Source organism: Sinocyclocheilus anshuiensis, unplaced genomic scaffold (assembly GCF_001515605.1).
Source record: "Sinocyclocheilus anshuiensis isolate Anshui unplaced genomic scaffold, SAMN03320099.WGS_v1.1 scaffold1318, whole genome shotgun sequence".
Taxonomy (NCBI): Eukaryota; Metazoa; Chordata; class Actinopteri; order Cypriniformes; family Cyprinidae; genus Sinocyclocheilus; species Sinocyclocheilus anshuiensis.
Window position 1 is genome coordinate 349,184 of NW_015557160.1, and position 18,279 is coordinate 367,462.

General features: G+C 37.5%; 2 protein-coding genes across 4 annotated transcripts in view; both read left to right on the top strand.

Annotated features, from left to right (window-relative positions):
* Positions 1-764: 764 nt before the first annotated feature.
* Positions 765-3,133, top strand: LOC107678282 (dnaJ homolog subfamily B member 9-like). 3 transcript variants are annotated; one of them, XM_016473493.1, is made up of 3 exons: positions 765-808; positions 1,593-1,817; positions 2,439-3,133. In XM_016473493.1, the coding sequence occupies exons 2-3, from the start codon at positions 1,601-1,603 to the stop codon at positions 2,870-2,872; spliced, it is 651 nt and encodes a 216-aa protein (XP_016328979.1). In that variant the 5' UTR covers positions 765-808; positions 1,593-1,600; the 3' UTR covers positions 2,873-3,133. The 3 variants fall into 3 exon arrangements, with proteins under 3 accessions (XP_016328979.1, XP_016328978.1, XP_016328977.1); XM_016473492.1 differs by lacking the exon at positions 765-808 and adding an exon at positions 820-898; XM_016473491.1 differs by lacking the exon at positions 765-808 and adding an exon at positions 820-876.
* Positions 3,134-5,510: 2,377 nt separating this feature from the next.
* The window catches only part of LOC107678274 (dynamin-1-like protein), a 14,844-nt gene continuing 2,075 nt past the window's right edge, over positions 5,511-18,279 (top strand). Inside the window, exons 1-18 of the mRNA XM_016473485.1 lie at positions 5,511-5,734; positions 7,383-7,527; positions 7,908-7,943; positions 8,482-8,528; positions 9,300-9,371; positions 12,269-12,355; positions 12,445-12,611; positions 12,873-13,004; positions 13,095-13,301; positions 13,927-14,047; positions 14,305-14,460; positions 15,902-15,991; positions 16,077-16,169; positions 16,273-16,326; positions 16,538-16,609; positions 17,027-17,179; positions 17,366-17,475; positions 17,556-17,715. Of these exons, the coding sequence (XP_016328971.1) occupies positions 5,633-5,734; positions 7,383-7,527; positions 7,908-7,943; positions 8,482-8,528; positions 9,300-9,371; positions 12,269-12,355; positions 12,445-12,611; positions 12,873-13,004; positions 13,095-13,301; positions 13,927-14,047; positions 14,305-14,460; positions 15,902-15,991; positions 16,077-16,169; positions 16,273-16,326; positions 16,538-16,609; positions 17,027-17,179; positions 17,366-17,475; positions 17,556-17,715 (2,004 nt within the window). The 5' untranslated portion in view covers positions 5,511-5,632. The remainder of the gene's footprint in view (positions 5,735-7,382; positions 7,528-7,907; positions 7,944-8,481; positions 8,529-9,299; positions 9,372-12,268; positions 12,356-12,444; positions 12,612-12,872; positions 13,005-13,094; positions 13,302-13,926; positions 14,048-14,304; positions 14,461-15,901; positions 15,992-16,076; positions 16,170-16,272; positions 16,327-16,537; positions 16,610-17,026; positions 17,180-17,365; positions 17,476-17,555; positions 17,716-18,279) is intronic.

Consider the following 18,279-nt stretch of genomic DNA (forward strand, 5'->3'; position numbering starts at 1 on the left):
TACACACATATATATATATACTGTTTTTATAGGTAAAACTGTATCTGCTAAAAGTCTGTTATGGACATTTGTTGACTTGTGGAACAAGGCTTAGAGAATTTTGTGGCAAATATTGATGAAATAATAAAATAAAATAAGTAGTATAAACGTGGCATATATATATATATATACAGAGATATCCAGTTAAAAGTAGATATTGAATATTTGTGTGATTTGTGGTTATTAATAAAATAAGGTATTGTCTTTATTTTTACCATTTGGTAGTGACGTGACATGTGGCCAAGTATGGTGACCCATACTAGGAATTAGTGCTCTGCATTTAACCCATCCAAAGTGCACACACACAGCAGTGCAGTGAACACACACCCAGAGCAGCGGGCAGCCATTTATGCTGCGGCACCCGGGGAGCAGTTGGGGGTTCAGTGCCTTGCTCAAGGGCACCTCAGTCGTGGTATTGAAGGTGGGAGCGAGCACTGTACATTCACTCCCCCCACCTACAATCCCTGCCAGTACGAGACTCGAACCCGCAACCTTTGGGTTACAAGTCCAACTCTCTAACCATTAGGCCACGACTTCTGGTATACGTTACATGCAATTTTGGGGGTCGATATGACGGTTTAAAGCTTTTGTCTTGACCCTGTATAAATAATATCAGAAATAAGAGTTTAGTTTGGAAAGCTTTGATTAGTAATATGATATCTACTACCTCTAAACTGATTAAACTCTGCGTAAATACAACGCAACAGTGAGTTTTCTGGTGGATGGTTCATGTGCAGATCACGTGGTACAGAGCTGGACCAATAGAATTGCGAGTCGTGTTGTACGGCCCAAATATTAAAAACACGAGCATCTTTTTTAACGGTGCTGTCAGCGAGAGTGAGTAAAAGCGCTAAATATGGTGAAATTTGCGTCTTATTATTAATTGTTTAAATTAATGTGGCATGTTTTAATAATGCGAATATGTCGAAAGATCTGTTGTTGATAATGTGATAGAGTTAGATGAACATCAGACGTCATGTTCATGTTAGCAAGCTGGCTAATCGAGCTCATCAGTCTTATGAAAGTTGGTTTCGAAAGGCGTAGTGCTGGGAGTTTCTAATGTCTCATTCTTAATAAATGAAACAATATAAAGGAAATATAGTAGAATATATAATATTGCCAAAGAAATCGCAAAATAGTATATTGTACATAACGTTACACTGTCAAAAGCAATATTCTAAACAATCTGATAAAAAAAAAAAAACAGTTATGTTCTATGTTCTACAGTGTTATTAAATAGTTTAAAGTATAATTTTTTAATTTTTTATTATGATGTTGTTTAAAACGGCAAAACTGCTGTTAACTAAGGGGGCGTGGTGCATCATGAATATTATTATAAACAGCAGGTTGAAAATACTTTGGACAATTCCCAGTGTACAAATAAGTGAAATTGCATTTGTTTATTTTTTATTTAATCATTTATTTTTTGAAATATATATACAGATTCCTTCTAATGTATTAAGAGGCGTAGATCATATCTATGCATTAGTTTAGTGTTTAGACATGTTTAACTCACAAAATCCTGCTCTGTCTTCCATCCTCTTATCAAACAGCCAGAAACATGGCCATGGCACAGTCAACACTGATGTTCGCAGTGTGCATCTTGATGATAACTGAACTCATACTGGCCAGAAAGGACTACTATGACATCCTCGGTGTGCCAAAAGATGCTTCCGAACGTCAGATCAAAAAAGCTTTTCACAAGCTTGCCATGAAATATCACCCAGACAAGAACAAGAGCCCCGATGCTGAAACCAAATTTCGAGAGATTGCAGAAGGTGGGTTATATATACACTACCTGTCAAAAGTTTGTGATATTTAAGAATTTTTCATGTCTGTGTAAGTAGTCACTAATGTTCACCATGGCGGCATTTATTTGTTGATAAAAAAATAAATATTGTAATTAATAGTTTTCTATTTTAATATATATAAAAAGTTTTTCCTGAATTTTCAGCATCATTACTCCAGTCTTCAGTGTCACATGATTCTTCAGAAATCATTCAGATATGTTGGTTTGGTGTTCAGTTATTATCGGTTATTGTTGATGTTCAAGTATAAATAATGGTTTTTATTATTATCAATGTTGAAAACAGTTTTTCTGCTTAATATTTTTGTGGAAACCATGCTACTTTTTTCAGGATTCTTTGATGAATAGAAAGTTCAAAACAACAGCACTTAGATAGAAATATATTATAAACGTGTATGCAAGTGCAAAAATTGCACTTTAATATATATTAAAATAGAAAACAGTAATTTTAATTTGTAATATGCAAGTAACTGTATTTTTGTTCAAATAAATGCAGCCTAAAAAAATTAATTAATCCAAACTTTTGTTGTTTAAAGCAAAGATTCCTCGATTTGTTCAGTCTGATATGCATAATTTTTAACTCGTTCTGCAGCATATGAAACACTATCAGATGAGAAAAGAAGGCGAGAGTATGACCAATCAGGACACAATACATTCAGCCATGAAGACATGAATGGAGGAGGAGGGCAGCGTTTTCATCAATCCTTTGATTTTAACTTTGATGACATGTTCAGAGACTTTGACGTCTATAGCCAAAACAGGCACGCTCGCCCAAAACGGCACTTTGATGAGCACTTCAGGGCCCACCAGCAAGCACACAATGGCCATAAGAGACACTTCCAGGGTACTTTTGGTTCCGGAGTCTTTGAGGACACGTTTGAAGACATGGAGAAGATGTTTGCATTTGACCGACACATGAAAAGGACAGAGAGCAGGTTTCAGGGCACAGCCAAACAGCACTGTAGAACAGTGACGCAGCGAAGAGGAAACATGGTCACCACGTACACTGACTGCACCTCATCCTGAACATCAGAGTGGGCCACAGATTGGACCATCACACTTTTATTTTTATGCCTGATTTAGATGGAGACATGGAGTTATTAATTTGCTGCTGTGATAAGTGGGGTTTGATTTTACATGTGACTGATCTGTTATTTATGATGAGAATGGGTGCATTTGTTTCCATTGGTTTGACTGAGATTTATAATTGACACTATGTTGGATAGTGGCCTCTTAAAGGAATAGTTCACCTCAAAATGAAAATTTGAAATGTACTCACCCTCAGGCCATACAAGATGTGGATGAGTTTTTCTTCGTGGGAACAGATTTGGAGAGATTTAGCATCACAACACTTGCTCACCAATGGATCCTCTGCAGTGAATGGGTGCCGTCAGAACGAGAGCCCAAACAGCTCATAAAAACATCACAATAATCAACATGTAATCCACACGACTCCAGTCCATCAATTAATGTCCTGTGAAATATCTGTGTGTTTGTAAGAAACAAATCCATCATTAAGGTGTTTCAACTTTAAACTGCCGCTTCTGGCTAAAATAGTCCATGAACCATAATAACGTTTCCTCCGGTAAAAAAGGTCCATCCCCCGTTGTCCTCTCACATCAAAATCCACTGACATATTTGTTTAAAATTGTTTTGGCTTGTAAACAGTGATTGATCTGTGCATTTCTTTCCCAACTCAGACTAGGTGACTTTTTCACTTGAAAAAGCAGTATTATAAACAGGACTTGTATTTTAGCTGGAAGCAACAGTTTGAAGTTTAAAACGTCTTATTGATGGATTTGTTTCTTACAAACATGCAGCTTTTCACTTCACAAGACGTTAATTGTTGGACTGGAGTTGTGTACTGGGGTGTACATCGTGATGTACTTTTTTGAACTTCTATTCTGACGGCACCCATTCACTGCAGAAATGTACATTTTCAGCATATTTTGATTTTTTGGATGAACTGTTCCTGTTTAAAACAGAGTCTAGTTTTAGGTTTTTGATGAGGTTGTTTTCATCCCTGCAGCACTAAATTAAAAAAATGGCCATTAATTTATGAATAACAAACTACATTTGATGACACTCTAATATTAGTGTGCATTTGTTTAAATTGCACTTTCTTGATCATATGAAACAAGTTGTTATTCGCACAAAAATTCTGTTTCATGCCTGGTTAGCTACTAATATCCCCTACTCTACTGAAAGAACGAATGTGCTGAAATCCTGAATCATGATTTGATGAAAACATCAGACAGACAGTTTAGCTCTTCCATTATCTTCTCTACTTATCCAAGGTTGTATATTTTGTTGTAGTGTTGGTGCAGCTGAAGGCTCATGGTATGAGTCTTTGGGATTCACATCTTCATGAACTGGTCTCTTTATTTTTATGTGAAGCTTAACAAATGTTTGCTGCATTGCCGTGAATAATATAGTTCATTATATTGAAGTAGTTTCTTTCAAACTAACACTTATTAGATAGAAAGGTGCCTTCCCACTCATTGTGGTAGATTGATTTTAATGTAATCAGATTGGAGCACTTCTATGACCTTGTGTGTTATAGTTTGCATGGCTGAGAGAAAGTAGGTCTCAGTTTTTTGTTTTTTGTTTTGTTTGTAACAGAACATATGAGTTGAGATTGTTTTATATGGCAGTTACCCCTAAAAAAAAAAAGACAAGGGGAATGTACCAATTTAGCATTTGCCTGACAATGTTTTTTGTAAATACAATGTATAACCCAGCTGTGTTCCTGTATGACTTCACCTGTGACCTGTTTTGTCGAATAATCCTGTGTGCAATATTTAAAGACAGCTCTCATGTTGTTTTAACTGTTACCCGCTGACATAGTTGTTATGAAATGAGTCTCGGTAGACTCATGATCTGGCACTTTCTTTATTGTAATCCCATGGATGAAAAGTAAATCTGAAATAGGCTGTTCGAACCCAGATGTATGTATACTTGGGTTAACAATAAATAGTGTTGAAAACTATTTGTTTGATGGCCTTTTTCTTTTCATAAAACATTTATTTAGTTTTATTTGTTTTATGAAGTGCCCACATTTTTAGTACCCTCAGTTAACTTGAATGGATATAACATTTTGATTGTAATATACAAATGTAGATGCTTAATATATCAAATAGATAGAACGTGGGATAGAAAGATAAACAGACATATACAATTATTAATGTTACTGAGGAAGTTTGAAACAGTCTTGCTCAAAACCCATTTTTACATATTTATTAAATTACTTTAAACAATACTGAAGTTTTTTTAAATTTTTTTACAAATGTTAAATTAAAAGGCTCTCAGTTCCTGATATTGATGAAAAATATGATATTGATAATGTAAGTGGCTTTATTTATTTATACAAAAGTATATATACAAAAAAAGATGTATAGTTGTTCAGATAACCATATTAATAACACCACGTGCCTACTTGTGTCATAATTTATGTAATACTGCCACTTTAACTATGTTCAGTGCTACCTCACCCAAAACATGTTTAAATATTTTTGTTGCACCCCATACGGTTGCCTTGGCGCATTCACTCAGAACAATGCTTGGAAATGTAGTTTATTTCCAGAAAATTCAAAAGTGGGTCAACAGCTGTTGTTTCGTGTAAAACTACAAGTCCCACAATGCACCAATACACCGGTGCGCAGTTTTTCCTCGGCCGGGTTGGTTCATGGTGCGACTGTGAGGGACATTGGATGACTTTGTGCCGTGTTTAGCCGGGGTATTCGCCTTAGCTCATTCATTTTGACAGGGGAAGAGGTCGTCAACGCGATGGAGGCTCTTATTCCTGTCATTAACAAACTCCAGGATGTTTTTAACACAGTCGGGGCGGATATTATCCAGCTGCCTCAGATTGCAGTGGTGGGAACGCAGGTAACGTTAACGTTAATGTTTCAGTTGCGGTTTCCATTCAGATTGAAACAGGTCTATGGTAGTGTCTCAAAACCTAGTGAGGTACCTACCTAGACTTCATTTTTGGGCGCCAAAGTTCCGATGGTATCTAAGGTTCGAGCGCGCCTATGAAGCCCCCTAACTAGACAGTTCACTTGTTTAGAAACACAGCCTAGTATTAGCTATATTTATTTATTGTTGCGACATTTTTTCAAAATTACATATGGCAAGGTCAACGACAAATAAACGAATGTCGCATTAAATATACCGAAAATTAAGACTACAATCAAAATCTGTAGCGAGCTTTAAAATAATGTTATCAGCGCTATCCAGCTAACTAGCATGCTAACTCAAGCCCTCGCTTGTTTCCTCATTCCTATTTCAATAATTGACTTCACGGTCATATTATTTGAAAATTCCTACTGTTAGGAATATGTTTATGTTTTAACAGTGTGAGCAATATCACAACGTGAGTTGTAGAGTTGTGCTGATCTCAGTACAGCAGCTAACAGATGAAGAGATGCGCCATGGTCGGTCTGAACTGGACAGTAGTGATGGGAAGTTCGGTTCTTTTCCGCGAACCGGTTCTTTCGGACAGTTCGATTCAATAAACCGGTTGAAAAAACCGGTTCACCGGTTCTTTTACGCTCGACGTAATGACGTCATTGGCGATGACGTAATGGCCAGTTTGGACTGAACAGCTGCAGCAGGAATCACTCTACAAGGACAAAACGGGTGAAAAGGATTGTGGATCTTTTCCATCCTGAAATTACACAAGATATCTGCATCATTTCATTATGGAAGTATTGTATACTTGATAGTGTTGTAATAAAGACCTTTAATGGAAGTAAACCAGAGACTGACTCATGAAGTAGAGGAGTTTCCTACTGTCTGCCACATACACTTAAGGTCTAATAAGTTTAAAGAGTCTTAAAGTAGGGACTTTCACTGACCGCTTAAGAGGATATGGCTGTCTGGGTGGCCAAGAAAGTCTTGTTAACCCTGTAAAGCCTGACATATGAAATAAAAACTAAGTAAAGTTTGCACATGTGTTTCTTTTTTTATTTAATTAATTTCTTTATTTATTTTTTGTATCATATTTGATACATCAGGCTTTTATGGCTCATATAGTATGATATAGTGAGAATATGGAGCTCACCCTCAATCTGTCAAACTGAGCAAAATATGCAATTTGATGCAGATGTTATTATTTATATAGGTACAAATGTAGGATTAAATACTGATAGTTTATAATGAGATTATTTAAAACAGTATATCAGACTATTAAAATGCATAAAAATATAAATTGTCACTCTATCTCCCAATAATATTTCTTAGTATGTTGATATTTAAATGTTTAGTTTAATGATCAAAGCCCTGTAGTTTTTATTGTGGGGCAAAACGTATAATGCAATGCAAATTTTGAGCATGTTGATTATTTAGAGCCATTAGAAGTTCAAATATGATACAGTAAGATTTATAGGGTTAATCTGTCAAAGTACTGGTTTGATCAACAAAGTACATTTTTAGTTACTTAAAACATTTTTTTTTCTCAACTAAATGTTCAGACGTCCAGATAGATTTAGTCAGTACTGACTTGTTTGTTTTCTGTGGTTCATCTGATTTGCAGAGCAGTGGGAAGAGTTCAGTGCTGGAGAGTTTGGTTGGCAGGGACCTCCTGCCCCGCGGGACGGGCATCGTCACCCGCAGACCTCTTATCCTGCAGCTGGTGCACGTAGACCCCGAGGACAGAAGAAAGACCAGCGAGGAGAACGGTATCTCTTTTTTTTTTTCTATTTGCATCAAAAAAGCATGAATTAATGACCTGCCGTTTGTGTCTGTGGGATTTAGGAAGTTACTCTGTGCTGCTTTTTTTCTCATTTGGTTGCTCAATCAATGGCGATGCAGCAGTGTCAGGTACTAAATCAAAAGAGAAAGGGAAAGGTAGTGATCCGAGCCGATTTATTCCTGACTGTGTGCTGTTTGTTTAAATAAAATATGTGAACTTTCCAAACACAAAGTATCTAGTCCATACAAATCCATAGATGAAGCTTTTAGCATGGGTGTCTCTGCATTTGTGTGGTTTTGGCTACTGTAGAGTCCTATAAAGACGGCATTGCTGCAGGCTAACTCTGTCATCTCTCTTTAAACACAGACCCCAATGCCTGGAAAAATGGGCTCTTTTACAAAGGTCTCCGTTTCTTTGTTCCTTGCCCTTTTGCTTGTGTTGAGCAGCTTTGTGCTTTTCCTCATCCTGCTTCCATTATTTGATTATAAGCTTTGGTTATGCTGCCAATGCAATGGCTTAGCTTAAACAAACCCAGACTGAAGTATTTAGAGTACAATACAGTTTCAGTTTCAAATTTGAAGTGGTGAGTATGAATGATTTGGGACTCTTAAATGTCTGTTCACTCACTAATAACTCTCTAACAGTCATCAATTGCTATTTAAATGTCACCTTGTAGTGAAGATTCAACATCTTTATTAGGACAGTGTGTTTTAGAATACGCTAGGTATGCTGTGCTACCCACTTGGCATTTGTTTTGTAGCAGTTTTTGTTTCATTTGCTGTACTGGTGCTTTTGAAAAATAGAGACGATGTGTTGTCGTGGAACAAAAGCCTATCCTACTTAGCAGAGTAAACTCCCCGAAGAACGTGAACGTTTACATAGGTTATGTGACCCAGTATTGTGTCACTGATAATGTCATTGTCACTGTTGTTTCCCACAGGAGTGGATGGAGAAGAGTGGGGGAAATTTCTACACACCAAAAACAAGGTAAAGAAAGCAGTACAACAGATATTTGGACAAAGAATTCACAATCAGCTTTGTCACAAACATGTGTGACCCTTTGAATATTTTTAGGCATCCATATGAACCACTTTATTAATTGCATGGATAATGTATATTTATAAACTTATTTTTCTCATGAAAAATTTCCACCTAAATCAGATACGCACATGAATTTGTTCTTAACCTTGTTGTAAGGTTAATGGATTTGAAATATTCCAATTACATAAAAGGGAATTTCACACAAACCTGTGGTCACTCTCGGCAAACATACAACGCTCTCTAAAAATGTGCTCTCGGCTGTAAGAACATGCAGCAAGTTCCTCAAGCAATGTCAAGTGTGCTGTCCTCAAAACCAGTTCAAATTCAATAAACAACTTTTAAACTGATTACTGTACATATGTATATTTAAGATGAAAGAATCTAAGTAAAATTTCATCTTAAGATGTTTATTGTTTTAAGTCATTCTGGTCATCAGATACATTTATGCTCCAAACAACAGTGCAGTAAGTTAGTTTGGTTTCATAGTTTGATGAGCAGATGAAGAAGAACTAGCCCTTTAATTTCTGTTGGTCTAAATGATCACAGGAGGTATTCTCAGTGCGGTCTGGTGTCCAGACACATGCTGTGCGTTCACCTCATGTAACATTAATGCCATTCCTTGGTGGGTTTTTTTTCTCTTTAATTTTATGGAAGTTTGATTTAAGTCTTTGTGAAGTAAGATATCATGATTGTTAATATCGTGTCTCTGCCTTTTAGATCTACACAGATTTTGATGAAATCAGGCAAGAAATTGAAAATGAAACTGAAAGAGTTTCTGGCAATAATAAGGTAAGGAAGAGTCTTTAAAGGGGTCATATGATGCGATTTCAAGTTTTCCTTTCTCTTTGGAGTGTTACAAGCTGATTGTGCATAGATAAGATCCCTGAAGTTGCAAAGACTAAAGTCTCAAAACCAAAGAGATATTCTTTATCAAAGTTAAGACTGCCACGCCCCCCTAAAACGGCTCGTTCTAACACGCCCCCACATATCTAGGTCACTATGTGGGAATATTTGCATAATGTGCCCAAATGTGCATGCAAAGAAAGAAGGCGTGGTTTCAGTAACCGCAGTTAGTGTTGAAGCAGCCATGTCAGAGAGACGCTGTGTGTTTCTAGGCGAAAGCAAAAGCACTTTATTTGGCCTTCCGAAAGTAGATGCATTTAGGAATCTTTAAGATCACTTACAACAGAACAGCAATGCATTTTATGGATGACCGTTTCATGAACCTAGGAGAGGAGGTAATTCTGACTTTGCTATGACAATCTGGCGCTTCTGAATCAGCGACTGTAAGTATGTTTTGTTACTAGTTTAAGCATTTGCTATTGACTGTTCAAATGCGGAGTTTTGCGCATCGTGTGTGAGAGAGAGAGAGAGAGAGACAGCGTCACATCACAGTAGAGTCAGCTGTCTTAACCGCAGCTTGTGTACTACATCATTACTGTGTCTGTTCCCTTTTCAGGCTTGAACTGATGGTAAAACTAATGACATTATTTACTGTCTTTACATTTATTTTGAAAGATGAAGCTCGCGATTATGGTAAGGGGCGTTACATTTCCGACGAGTGCTTGCGGTGTTCGGCCAATCACAATGCACTGGGTGAGCTGGCCAATCAGAGCAGACTGCGCTTGTCGGAAGGAGGGACTTTGTAGAAAACGAAGCGTTTGAGAGAGGCGGGGCATAGAGGACCTACAATAATGTACAGTATTTGAAAAATAATGTGTTTTTTGAACATTAAAGCATGTCAACATATTCTGTTACACCAAATACACAAAATAATGATCTTTAAAAAAGCATCATATGACCCCTTTAAGTGAACTAAATCAGATGATTTTTTTTTTTTTTTAAGTTTGGGGTCAGTAGGATTTTTTATTATTTGTTCTTTTTTTTATTAATACGTTTTTTTCAGCAAGGTAGCATTAAATTTATCAAAATTGTTAGTGAAGACAATTATAATGTTACAAACGATTTCTGTTTCAAATAAATGCTGTTATTTTCAACTTTTCAGAATCCTGAAAAAAAAAGTATGATGGTTTCCACAAAAATATTAAACGGCAAAACTGTTTTCAACATTGATAAATGTTTTTGAGCAGCAAATCGGCATATTAGAATAATTTCTGAAGGATCATGTGATGCTGAGGACTGGAGTAATGACTGCTGGAATTTCAGATTTACCATCACAGGAATAAATTTAAATTTAAAAATATAACAAAATAGAAATAGTTATTTTTAGGGATGCTCCAATCAGGATTTTTGCAGCCGATACTGAGTACCGATTTCTTGTCATGGTGATCGGCCGATACCGATGCCGATTCTGATGCTTCAAGCTTTATATAGACGGTTTCAATGGGCGCACGCGCCTGGCCCGAAGTTAACTTCCGGTCTGTGTTTGTTTATCAGTCTGGCTATGGCACCGGCTACAAACGCAGTTAAAAGTTAAGGTGATGAATAGACTGAAGTTGGGCTCAGGTGGTTGTGCTGTGGGATGTTTCCCATACATTTATTTATTTGTGGCTCTCACCACAATATCAAAACTGACGGATTTTCCAAAAGGCTTCATTTTTTATATCACTGTATTTCTGAAGGAAGACTATCTTTAGAAAATGTTCGATGTCATTTTCATTTAATCTTGCATGTTATATGCCTGATAAAGCAGCGTTTGTGAGCTCAGCGCTGCTTTGTGTACAGCTGTTACTGGGGAAACCTCTGTTTTTGTTCCGTCCTCCACGCTGTGACAACTCACAAAAGACTATTTTTAACCAAGCAGCGCGGAGAGCCGCTTCAGAAACGTGCCGCGGCTGGCTGATAAACACAAGCACTGACTAGAGCGGCCGCGATCATCTCCGGTGGCCGTGGAGCCATAACGCACCGCAGACGCATGCAGTGAGGCGCAGATCAGCTCTAACGTCACTGAATCTGCTGTTAAAAATGAACCATCTATTCATCATATCATCATGCAAAACATACACGACAAACAGCGAATTTTTCATTGTTTCTTGAAACGTCATAACATTTCCACACCGGCGATGACATGACTGCGGCGCCAAATCATTTATGTCCCCACGCATCATGTACGTCGTCACGCGTTGACGTCATCAAATTGTGATCGGTTCCTGAGATCGGCCAAGTCAGTGAGTAGCGATCGAGTCATAAAATATGATTATCGGCCGATACCGATCTCCGGCCGATCGATCGGAGCATCCCTAGTTATTTTAAATTGTAATAATATTTCACAATATTAGTGACTTTACTGTATTTTTAATCAAATAAATGAAGCCTTAGTGAGTAAAGTGAAGTGACGTGGCGTGTGGCCAAGTATGGTGTCCCATACTCATTTGTGCTCTGCATTTAACCCATCCAAGTGCACACACACAGCAGTGAGTAGTGAACATACACACACACACACACATACCGGAGCAGTGGGCAGCCATATTGCTGTGGTGTTGAAGGTAGAAGAGAGCTCTGGTTGTTCACTCCCCTCACTGACAATTCCTGTCGGTACCAAGACTCGAACCTGTGACCTTTGGTATACCAGTCTGACTCTCTAACCGTAATGCCACGTTAGTGAACATAAATTCTTTCAAAAACTTGAAAAAATTCTTACCAACCCCAAACTTTTGAATTGTAGTGTAGCTCCTATTGACATCTGCAGTTTAAGAAATACAGAATGTTGTGTCATTGTTTCACAGGGGATCAGCGATGAGCCAATTCACCTGAAAATCTTCTCACCACATGTTGTCAATCTCACACTGGTGGATCTGCCTGGCATCACAAAGGTGTTTTATTTAGTAGCTTAGCTTGGCCTGTTTGAATATTCCTTTTGTGGATTATTTTTTGATACTGACACTGATATATTCATGTTCAGGTCCCAGTGGGAGACCAGCCTAAAGATATCGAGCTGCAGATCCGCGAACTGATCTTAAAATACATCAGCAATCCCAACTGCATCATTTTAGCTGTCACTGCAGCGAACACGGACATGGCCACCTCTGAAGCTCTGAAAGTCGCCCGTGAGGTGGATCCAGACGGTCAGCATATTAACCTTTATTTTGGTCTGCTTGTGCATTTTTTATTTATTTTTTTTGCACACAATGTCTGTACCTTTCAGTTTGTGTGATGTGATGTTACCCACTGTATATGTGTGTGTGTGTGAAAATGAGAATATTAAAGAATTATATAAGTATAATTAAACAAAAATACTGATTGTGATATTAGTATATTAACAAAATATACAAAAGTTTAGTTTTTTTATTTTTTATTTTCTAAAAAAGATGACTAAATGTCTTAATACAGGAGTCAGCTGAACATCAATAATAAGAAAATTGTGGCAGACTCCATCCGTGATGAGCACGCCTTCCTGCAGAAGAAATACCCCTCCCTCGCCAACAGAAACGGAACCAAGTATCTCGCCAGAACATTAAATAGGTGAGAGTTTAAGCTTGAAACATCAAATTTGATTCATTTTGCTGAGCATATCTGCTTTTTGAAGTATTAATATCCTATTTTTTCTATCAGGTTATTGATGCATCACATTAGGGACTGTCTACCAGAGCTGAAGACACGTATCAACGTTTTAGCAGCTCAGTATCAGTCCCTGCTCAGCAGCTACGGTGAGCCGGTAGAGGACATGAGCTCCACCCTGCTGCAACTCATCACAAAGTTCGCTGCCGAGTACTGCAACACTATTGAAGGAACGGCCAAATACATTGAGACCGCTGAACTGTTAGTTCCCCTTTTCTTCCAGTTACTCAAATTAAGCTGTTTAATTTGCTATATACTCTACCGTTCAAAAGTTTGGGGTTGGTAAGATTTTTTTAATGTTGTTGAAAAAAGACTCATCAAGGCTTTTATTTGATTAAAAATACAGTCAAAACAGTAATATTGTGAAATAGTATTACCATTTAAAATAGCTGTTTTCTATTTAAATATATTTTAATATGTAATTTATTCCTGTGATGCAAAGCTGAGTTTTCAGCATCATTCACCAGTCTTCAGTGTCACATGATCCTTCAGAAATCATTCTAATCTGCTGATTTGATGCTCAAGAAACATTTCTGATTATCATCAATGTTGAAAACAGTTGTGCTGCTAAATATGTTTGTGGAAATGGTGATACTTTTTTTTTTCAGGAAAACTTTCTATTCTTTGCTGAATAGAAAGTTCAAAAGAACAGCATCTATTTGAAATGGAAATCTTTTGTAACATTATGTCTTTACTGTCACTTTTTGGTCAATTTAATGCATCCTTGCTGAATAAAAGTATTGATTTCTTTCAAATAAAAAAATCTTCCTGACTCCAAACTAGGTGGTATTAGTGCTAACCATAGTTGTTTGTTCTAATCTTTTAGGTGTGGTGGTGCAAGAATTTGTTATATTTTCCATGAGACATTTGGTAGGACACTGGAGTCGGTCGATCCTCTTGGAGGACTTACAACCATAGATGTCCTAACAGCTATTAGGAACGCTACGGTAGGTTGTGCAGTGAATATTTGACTCCTGCATCCTTTTTATAATTTGAATTTAGTCCCGACTGTACTTGTATGGATATAAAATAGAGACTGCAGCCAGCGGAGCTCTGCATTGAGCTGCAATGTGCTGCAGGTTTCAATTTTAGCAAAGCTCCTTTGAGGAACCTTTAATTATTCGAGTGTACAACACTGTAGAGTTAGATAGTTTGAGGTGTATATTTCTGTAGTTTGTAATGTAGCTGTTGTGTGTTTCTTCAGGGTCCCCGTCCTGCTCTGTTTGTGCCTGAGGTGTCGTTTGAGCTGCTGGTGAAGAGGCAGGTCAAGCGTCTGGAGGAGCCCAGTCTGCGCTGTGTGGAGCTGGTGCATGAAGAGATGCAGAGGATCATTCAGCACTGTAGCAACTACAGCACTCAGGTGGACTGATCAGTTATTGGTCTGCATATACATGCTCATCTTTGCCTTTTGCATCACGAAAGCAAAAGGTTTTTCCACTGTTGTTAAACAGTACATCAGTTAAGGACTGTTCACACTAAGAATGATAACTATAACTAAAGTTTACTAAACACTGATAGCGGAGTCCACATCATGAATATAACAATACCAACACCAAGGTACAATGTTGTTGGAATCACTTCCAGCTAATGAACGATAAAACCATTGATCAGAATCCACCCAACTCTAAAGAGCTTAAGCATTTGAAGCTGAAGACAAAATAACTGCAACACTTAGAATGAACTACTTCACTTAGAACTTGAACTGAACTTAGTATCGTCTGTTGGTGTAGATGCTGATATAGTTAGTGTTATAGGTGTGAATGGGCCTTTAGTGATAGCCAAGCTGATATTTGCTCATATTGAGATTAACAACATTGCCAAATATAACTGTGCCTGACTGGCCGATTAATAAATGTGACCCTAGACCACAAAACCAGTCATAAGGGTCAATTTTTTGAAATTGACAACTATTTGAAAATCTGGAATCTGAGGGTGCAAAAAAAATCAAAATACTGAGAAAATTGTCTTTAAAGTTGTCCAAATGAAGTTCTTAGCAAATGCATATTGCTAATCAACAATTAAGTTTTGATATATTTACGGTAGGAAATTTACAAAATATCTTCATGGAACATGATCTTTACTTAATATCCTAATGATTTTTGGCATAAAAGAAAAATCTATAATTTTGACCCATACAATAATTTTTTGTCTATTGCTAAAAAATATACCCAAGCGACTTAAGACTGGTTTTGTAGTCCAGGGTCACAAATGTCTCATCTACCACCAAGTGTCAGTTTGTGAATTTTGAGCAAATACTGTTGTTTAAAGGACATGTTGATATTATTTTATGTGCAACTTATTTTCCATATAGTTTTAATTTAGCACATTTTGTGCATAATTAAATGTTTATTGTACAACACATTGTTGTCTTTTTGTTTATTAATTATTATACTGTTTTATTAATTTAAAAATATATATATAAAATATTTTTCATTTTTGTGACTTTTTTTAAAGTTATATCAATAATTTATATTATTCTATATTATTAGTTTTATCAGTATTGTTTGAATTTTTTGTAGTTTTATTAGTATTATTATTATAGTTTTTGTTATTGTTATTATTTGATCATTTATTAATATATATTTTTTGTAATTATTCTAAGCTGATTATGAAGCTGAAGTGTACAAACTTAAATGTTTATTGTACACTTTTTTTTACCTTTTCTTATCTGTATACACAACATATTTGCATCCAACACTCAAATATAATTGCTGGTACTTTAAATGATTAGATGGGTTTTATCAGCATTGTTTGAATTTTTATTGTAATTTATTTATTTTTATTGTTTTTTTCTTTCCTAGGAGTTGCTTAGGTTTCCAAAGCTTCATGATGCCATAGTAGAAGTGGTGACGTCTCTTCTCAGGAAGCGGCTCCCAGTCACCAATGAGATGGTTTGTTTGTTTTTTCTCTCATGCTTTTTATGTAGTTTCTGTGCAAGTGTATCTTCTCTAAATTTGTGTTTACACTGTGCTCCAGGTTCACAATCTTGTGGCGATTGAGTTGGCTTATATCAACACCAAACACCCAGACTTCGCAGATGCCTGTGGGCTCATGAACAACAACATTGAGGTTTACTGATATTTTAATGACAATTTAATTTAGATTTATGACTGAAATGTATTGATCTGAGCATATTTCAGTGTGAAGTTTATTGTTGTTGTCTTCGTAACAGGAGCAGAGACGTAACCGAATGAGAGAGCTTCCCTCAGCGGTCCCCCGTGATAAGGTATGATGTTAAATCTTGAGCTATCAGAGGAAATTGTATTTTCTCAGGGCTGCTGTTTTATCTTTTGTTCACTTTTCCTCACTAGAAATTAGTTTGTTTCATAAACCAAAGTCTCGCGGCTTTTTCTTGCAGTTTTGAGCAGAATTAGTTTAAAACCTGCTGCCTTCCTCTCTAGCTGACTAGTCTCTTCTCTTCGTGTCTCTCTTTGTAGTCCTTAAAAGGTCCTGGTGGGCAGTCAGTGTCGCCCACCGAGCAGCCGCCTGCTGAGGGCGATGGCCCTAAGGTGTGTGGCGCCACCTGTGTGTAGGGGCAAAGCATGGAGTTGATTTTCAAGCCACTCAAACTGCTCTCCCTGACTGCATGGTCACCAACCTCTAAACTGACAGCAGATCATGTTTTTGCTGTGCAGTTTTGGTTTTACTCATCAGGATCTTCTCAAACTTCTGTTGTGTGTTTGCTGAGTTGATATAAAGGTTGATTTTGAAGACCCTTGACAACTGCAACTGTTTTTTTGCAGTTGTATCTTTTCAGTTCCTGGCCAGAATTGTTTTTTTATGTGTGAACTGTTATGTACAAACTTTATGTTCGGTTTGAAGCCTAAAAACAATACGTAAAGCACCAATAGACTGCATGGGAAGGGGCATGAAAATAATGAGTGGGCGTTCAGTCCTGTAGTGTTGATCTTGTTTGTGTGTGTCAGATGGCTGGAGGAGCTCAGGGGGAGCAGGAAGGAGGAACAGGGACCTGGAGAGGCATGTTGAAGAAAGGAGAAGAATATGAGGACAAGATGAAACCACAGAGCTCCGTCCCTGTCAGCCCTCAGAAAGGACACGCAGTGAACCTACTTGATGTGGTGAGTCCATAAAACACAAATACTTTTGATCATGCCACAGAAATTACTTAAAAACATGCACTCTGAGAGTAAATAAACACTGGTGTGTGTATCCGCAAGCATTTGTGTTCTCTTTGAGAGCCATTTGCTAGCACGGTCGGTCACAATGATTTAGAGTTGAGTTGATTTGTTCTGATCTTTGGCCAGCCTGTGCCGGTTGCCCGGAAACTGTCTGCTCGTGAACAGAGGGATTGTGAGGTCATCGAGAGGCTCATCAAGTCTTATTTCCTCATTGTCCGTAAAAACATCCAGGACAGGTACATAGAACAAAGTATAAGCCACGTGAATTAGTTTCCGGTTTTGTGTTTCACGCAGATTGCATTCTCTGTCTCTGCAGTGTACCAAAGGCTGTGATGCACTTCCTGGTCAACCACGTGAAGGACAGCTTACAGAGCGAGCTGGTGGGGCAGCTCTATAAACCCGCCCTGCTGGACGACCTCCTCACAGAGTCAGAGGACATGGCCCAGCGCCGCAATGAGGCCGCAGATATGCTGAAGGTAACGGCAGCAATAATAATGTGTATAATTAGTAATAATGTATATTAATGTAAAAGTGTTTTGTAATGCAGAGTAGCCTTTACATTATCATTAATTATTTGTTGTTAATTTAATTATACTGTAGTAATTTTTGTTGTTTAAAGGGGTCCTATTATGCTCTTTTACAAAGTCTTGATTTTGTTTTGGGGGTGTACTAGAACAGGCTCTCATACTAGGTTGTTCGAAAAACACATTATTTTTCACATATTTTACATTATTACAACACCACTCTCCCCAGTCTGGCATGAACAACTCGAATAGTTCCTGTATCAAATGAAGTCCCGCCTTCTGAAATACGAAATGTGCTGTGATTGGTTAGCTGGGCCAGTGTGTTTTGTGATTGGCACCACTCGGCGCCTGGTCGGGAAATGCCATGCCCCTTACCATAGCCACCTGCGAGCTTCAGTGTAAATATTGCGTCAAAATCAAATCAATTTGAGTGTGATTTAAACCCGGATGATTGTAATCACTCTAAGTTCTTCTGCCTTGGGAAAGCTAGCGCGTCTCCGACATAGTGATAACACT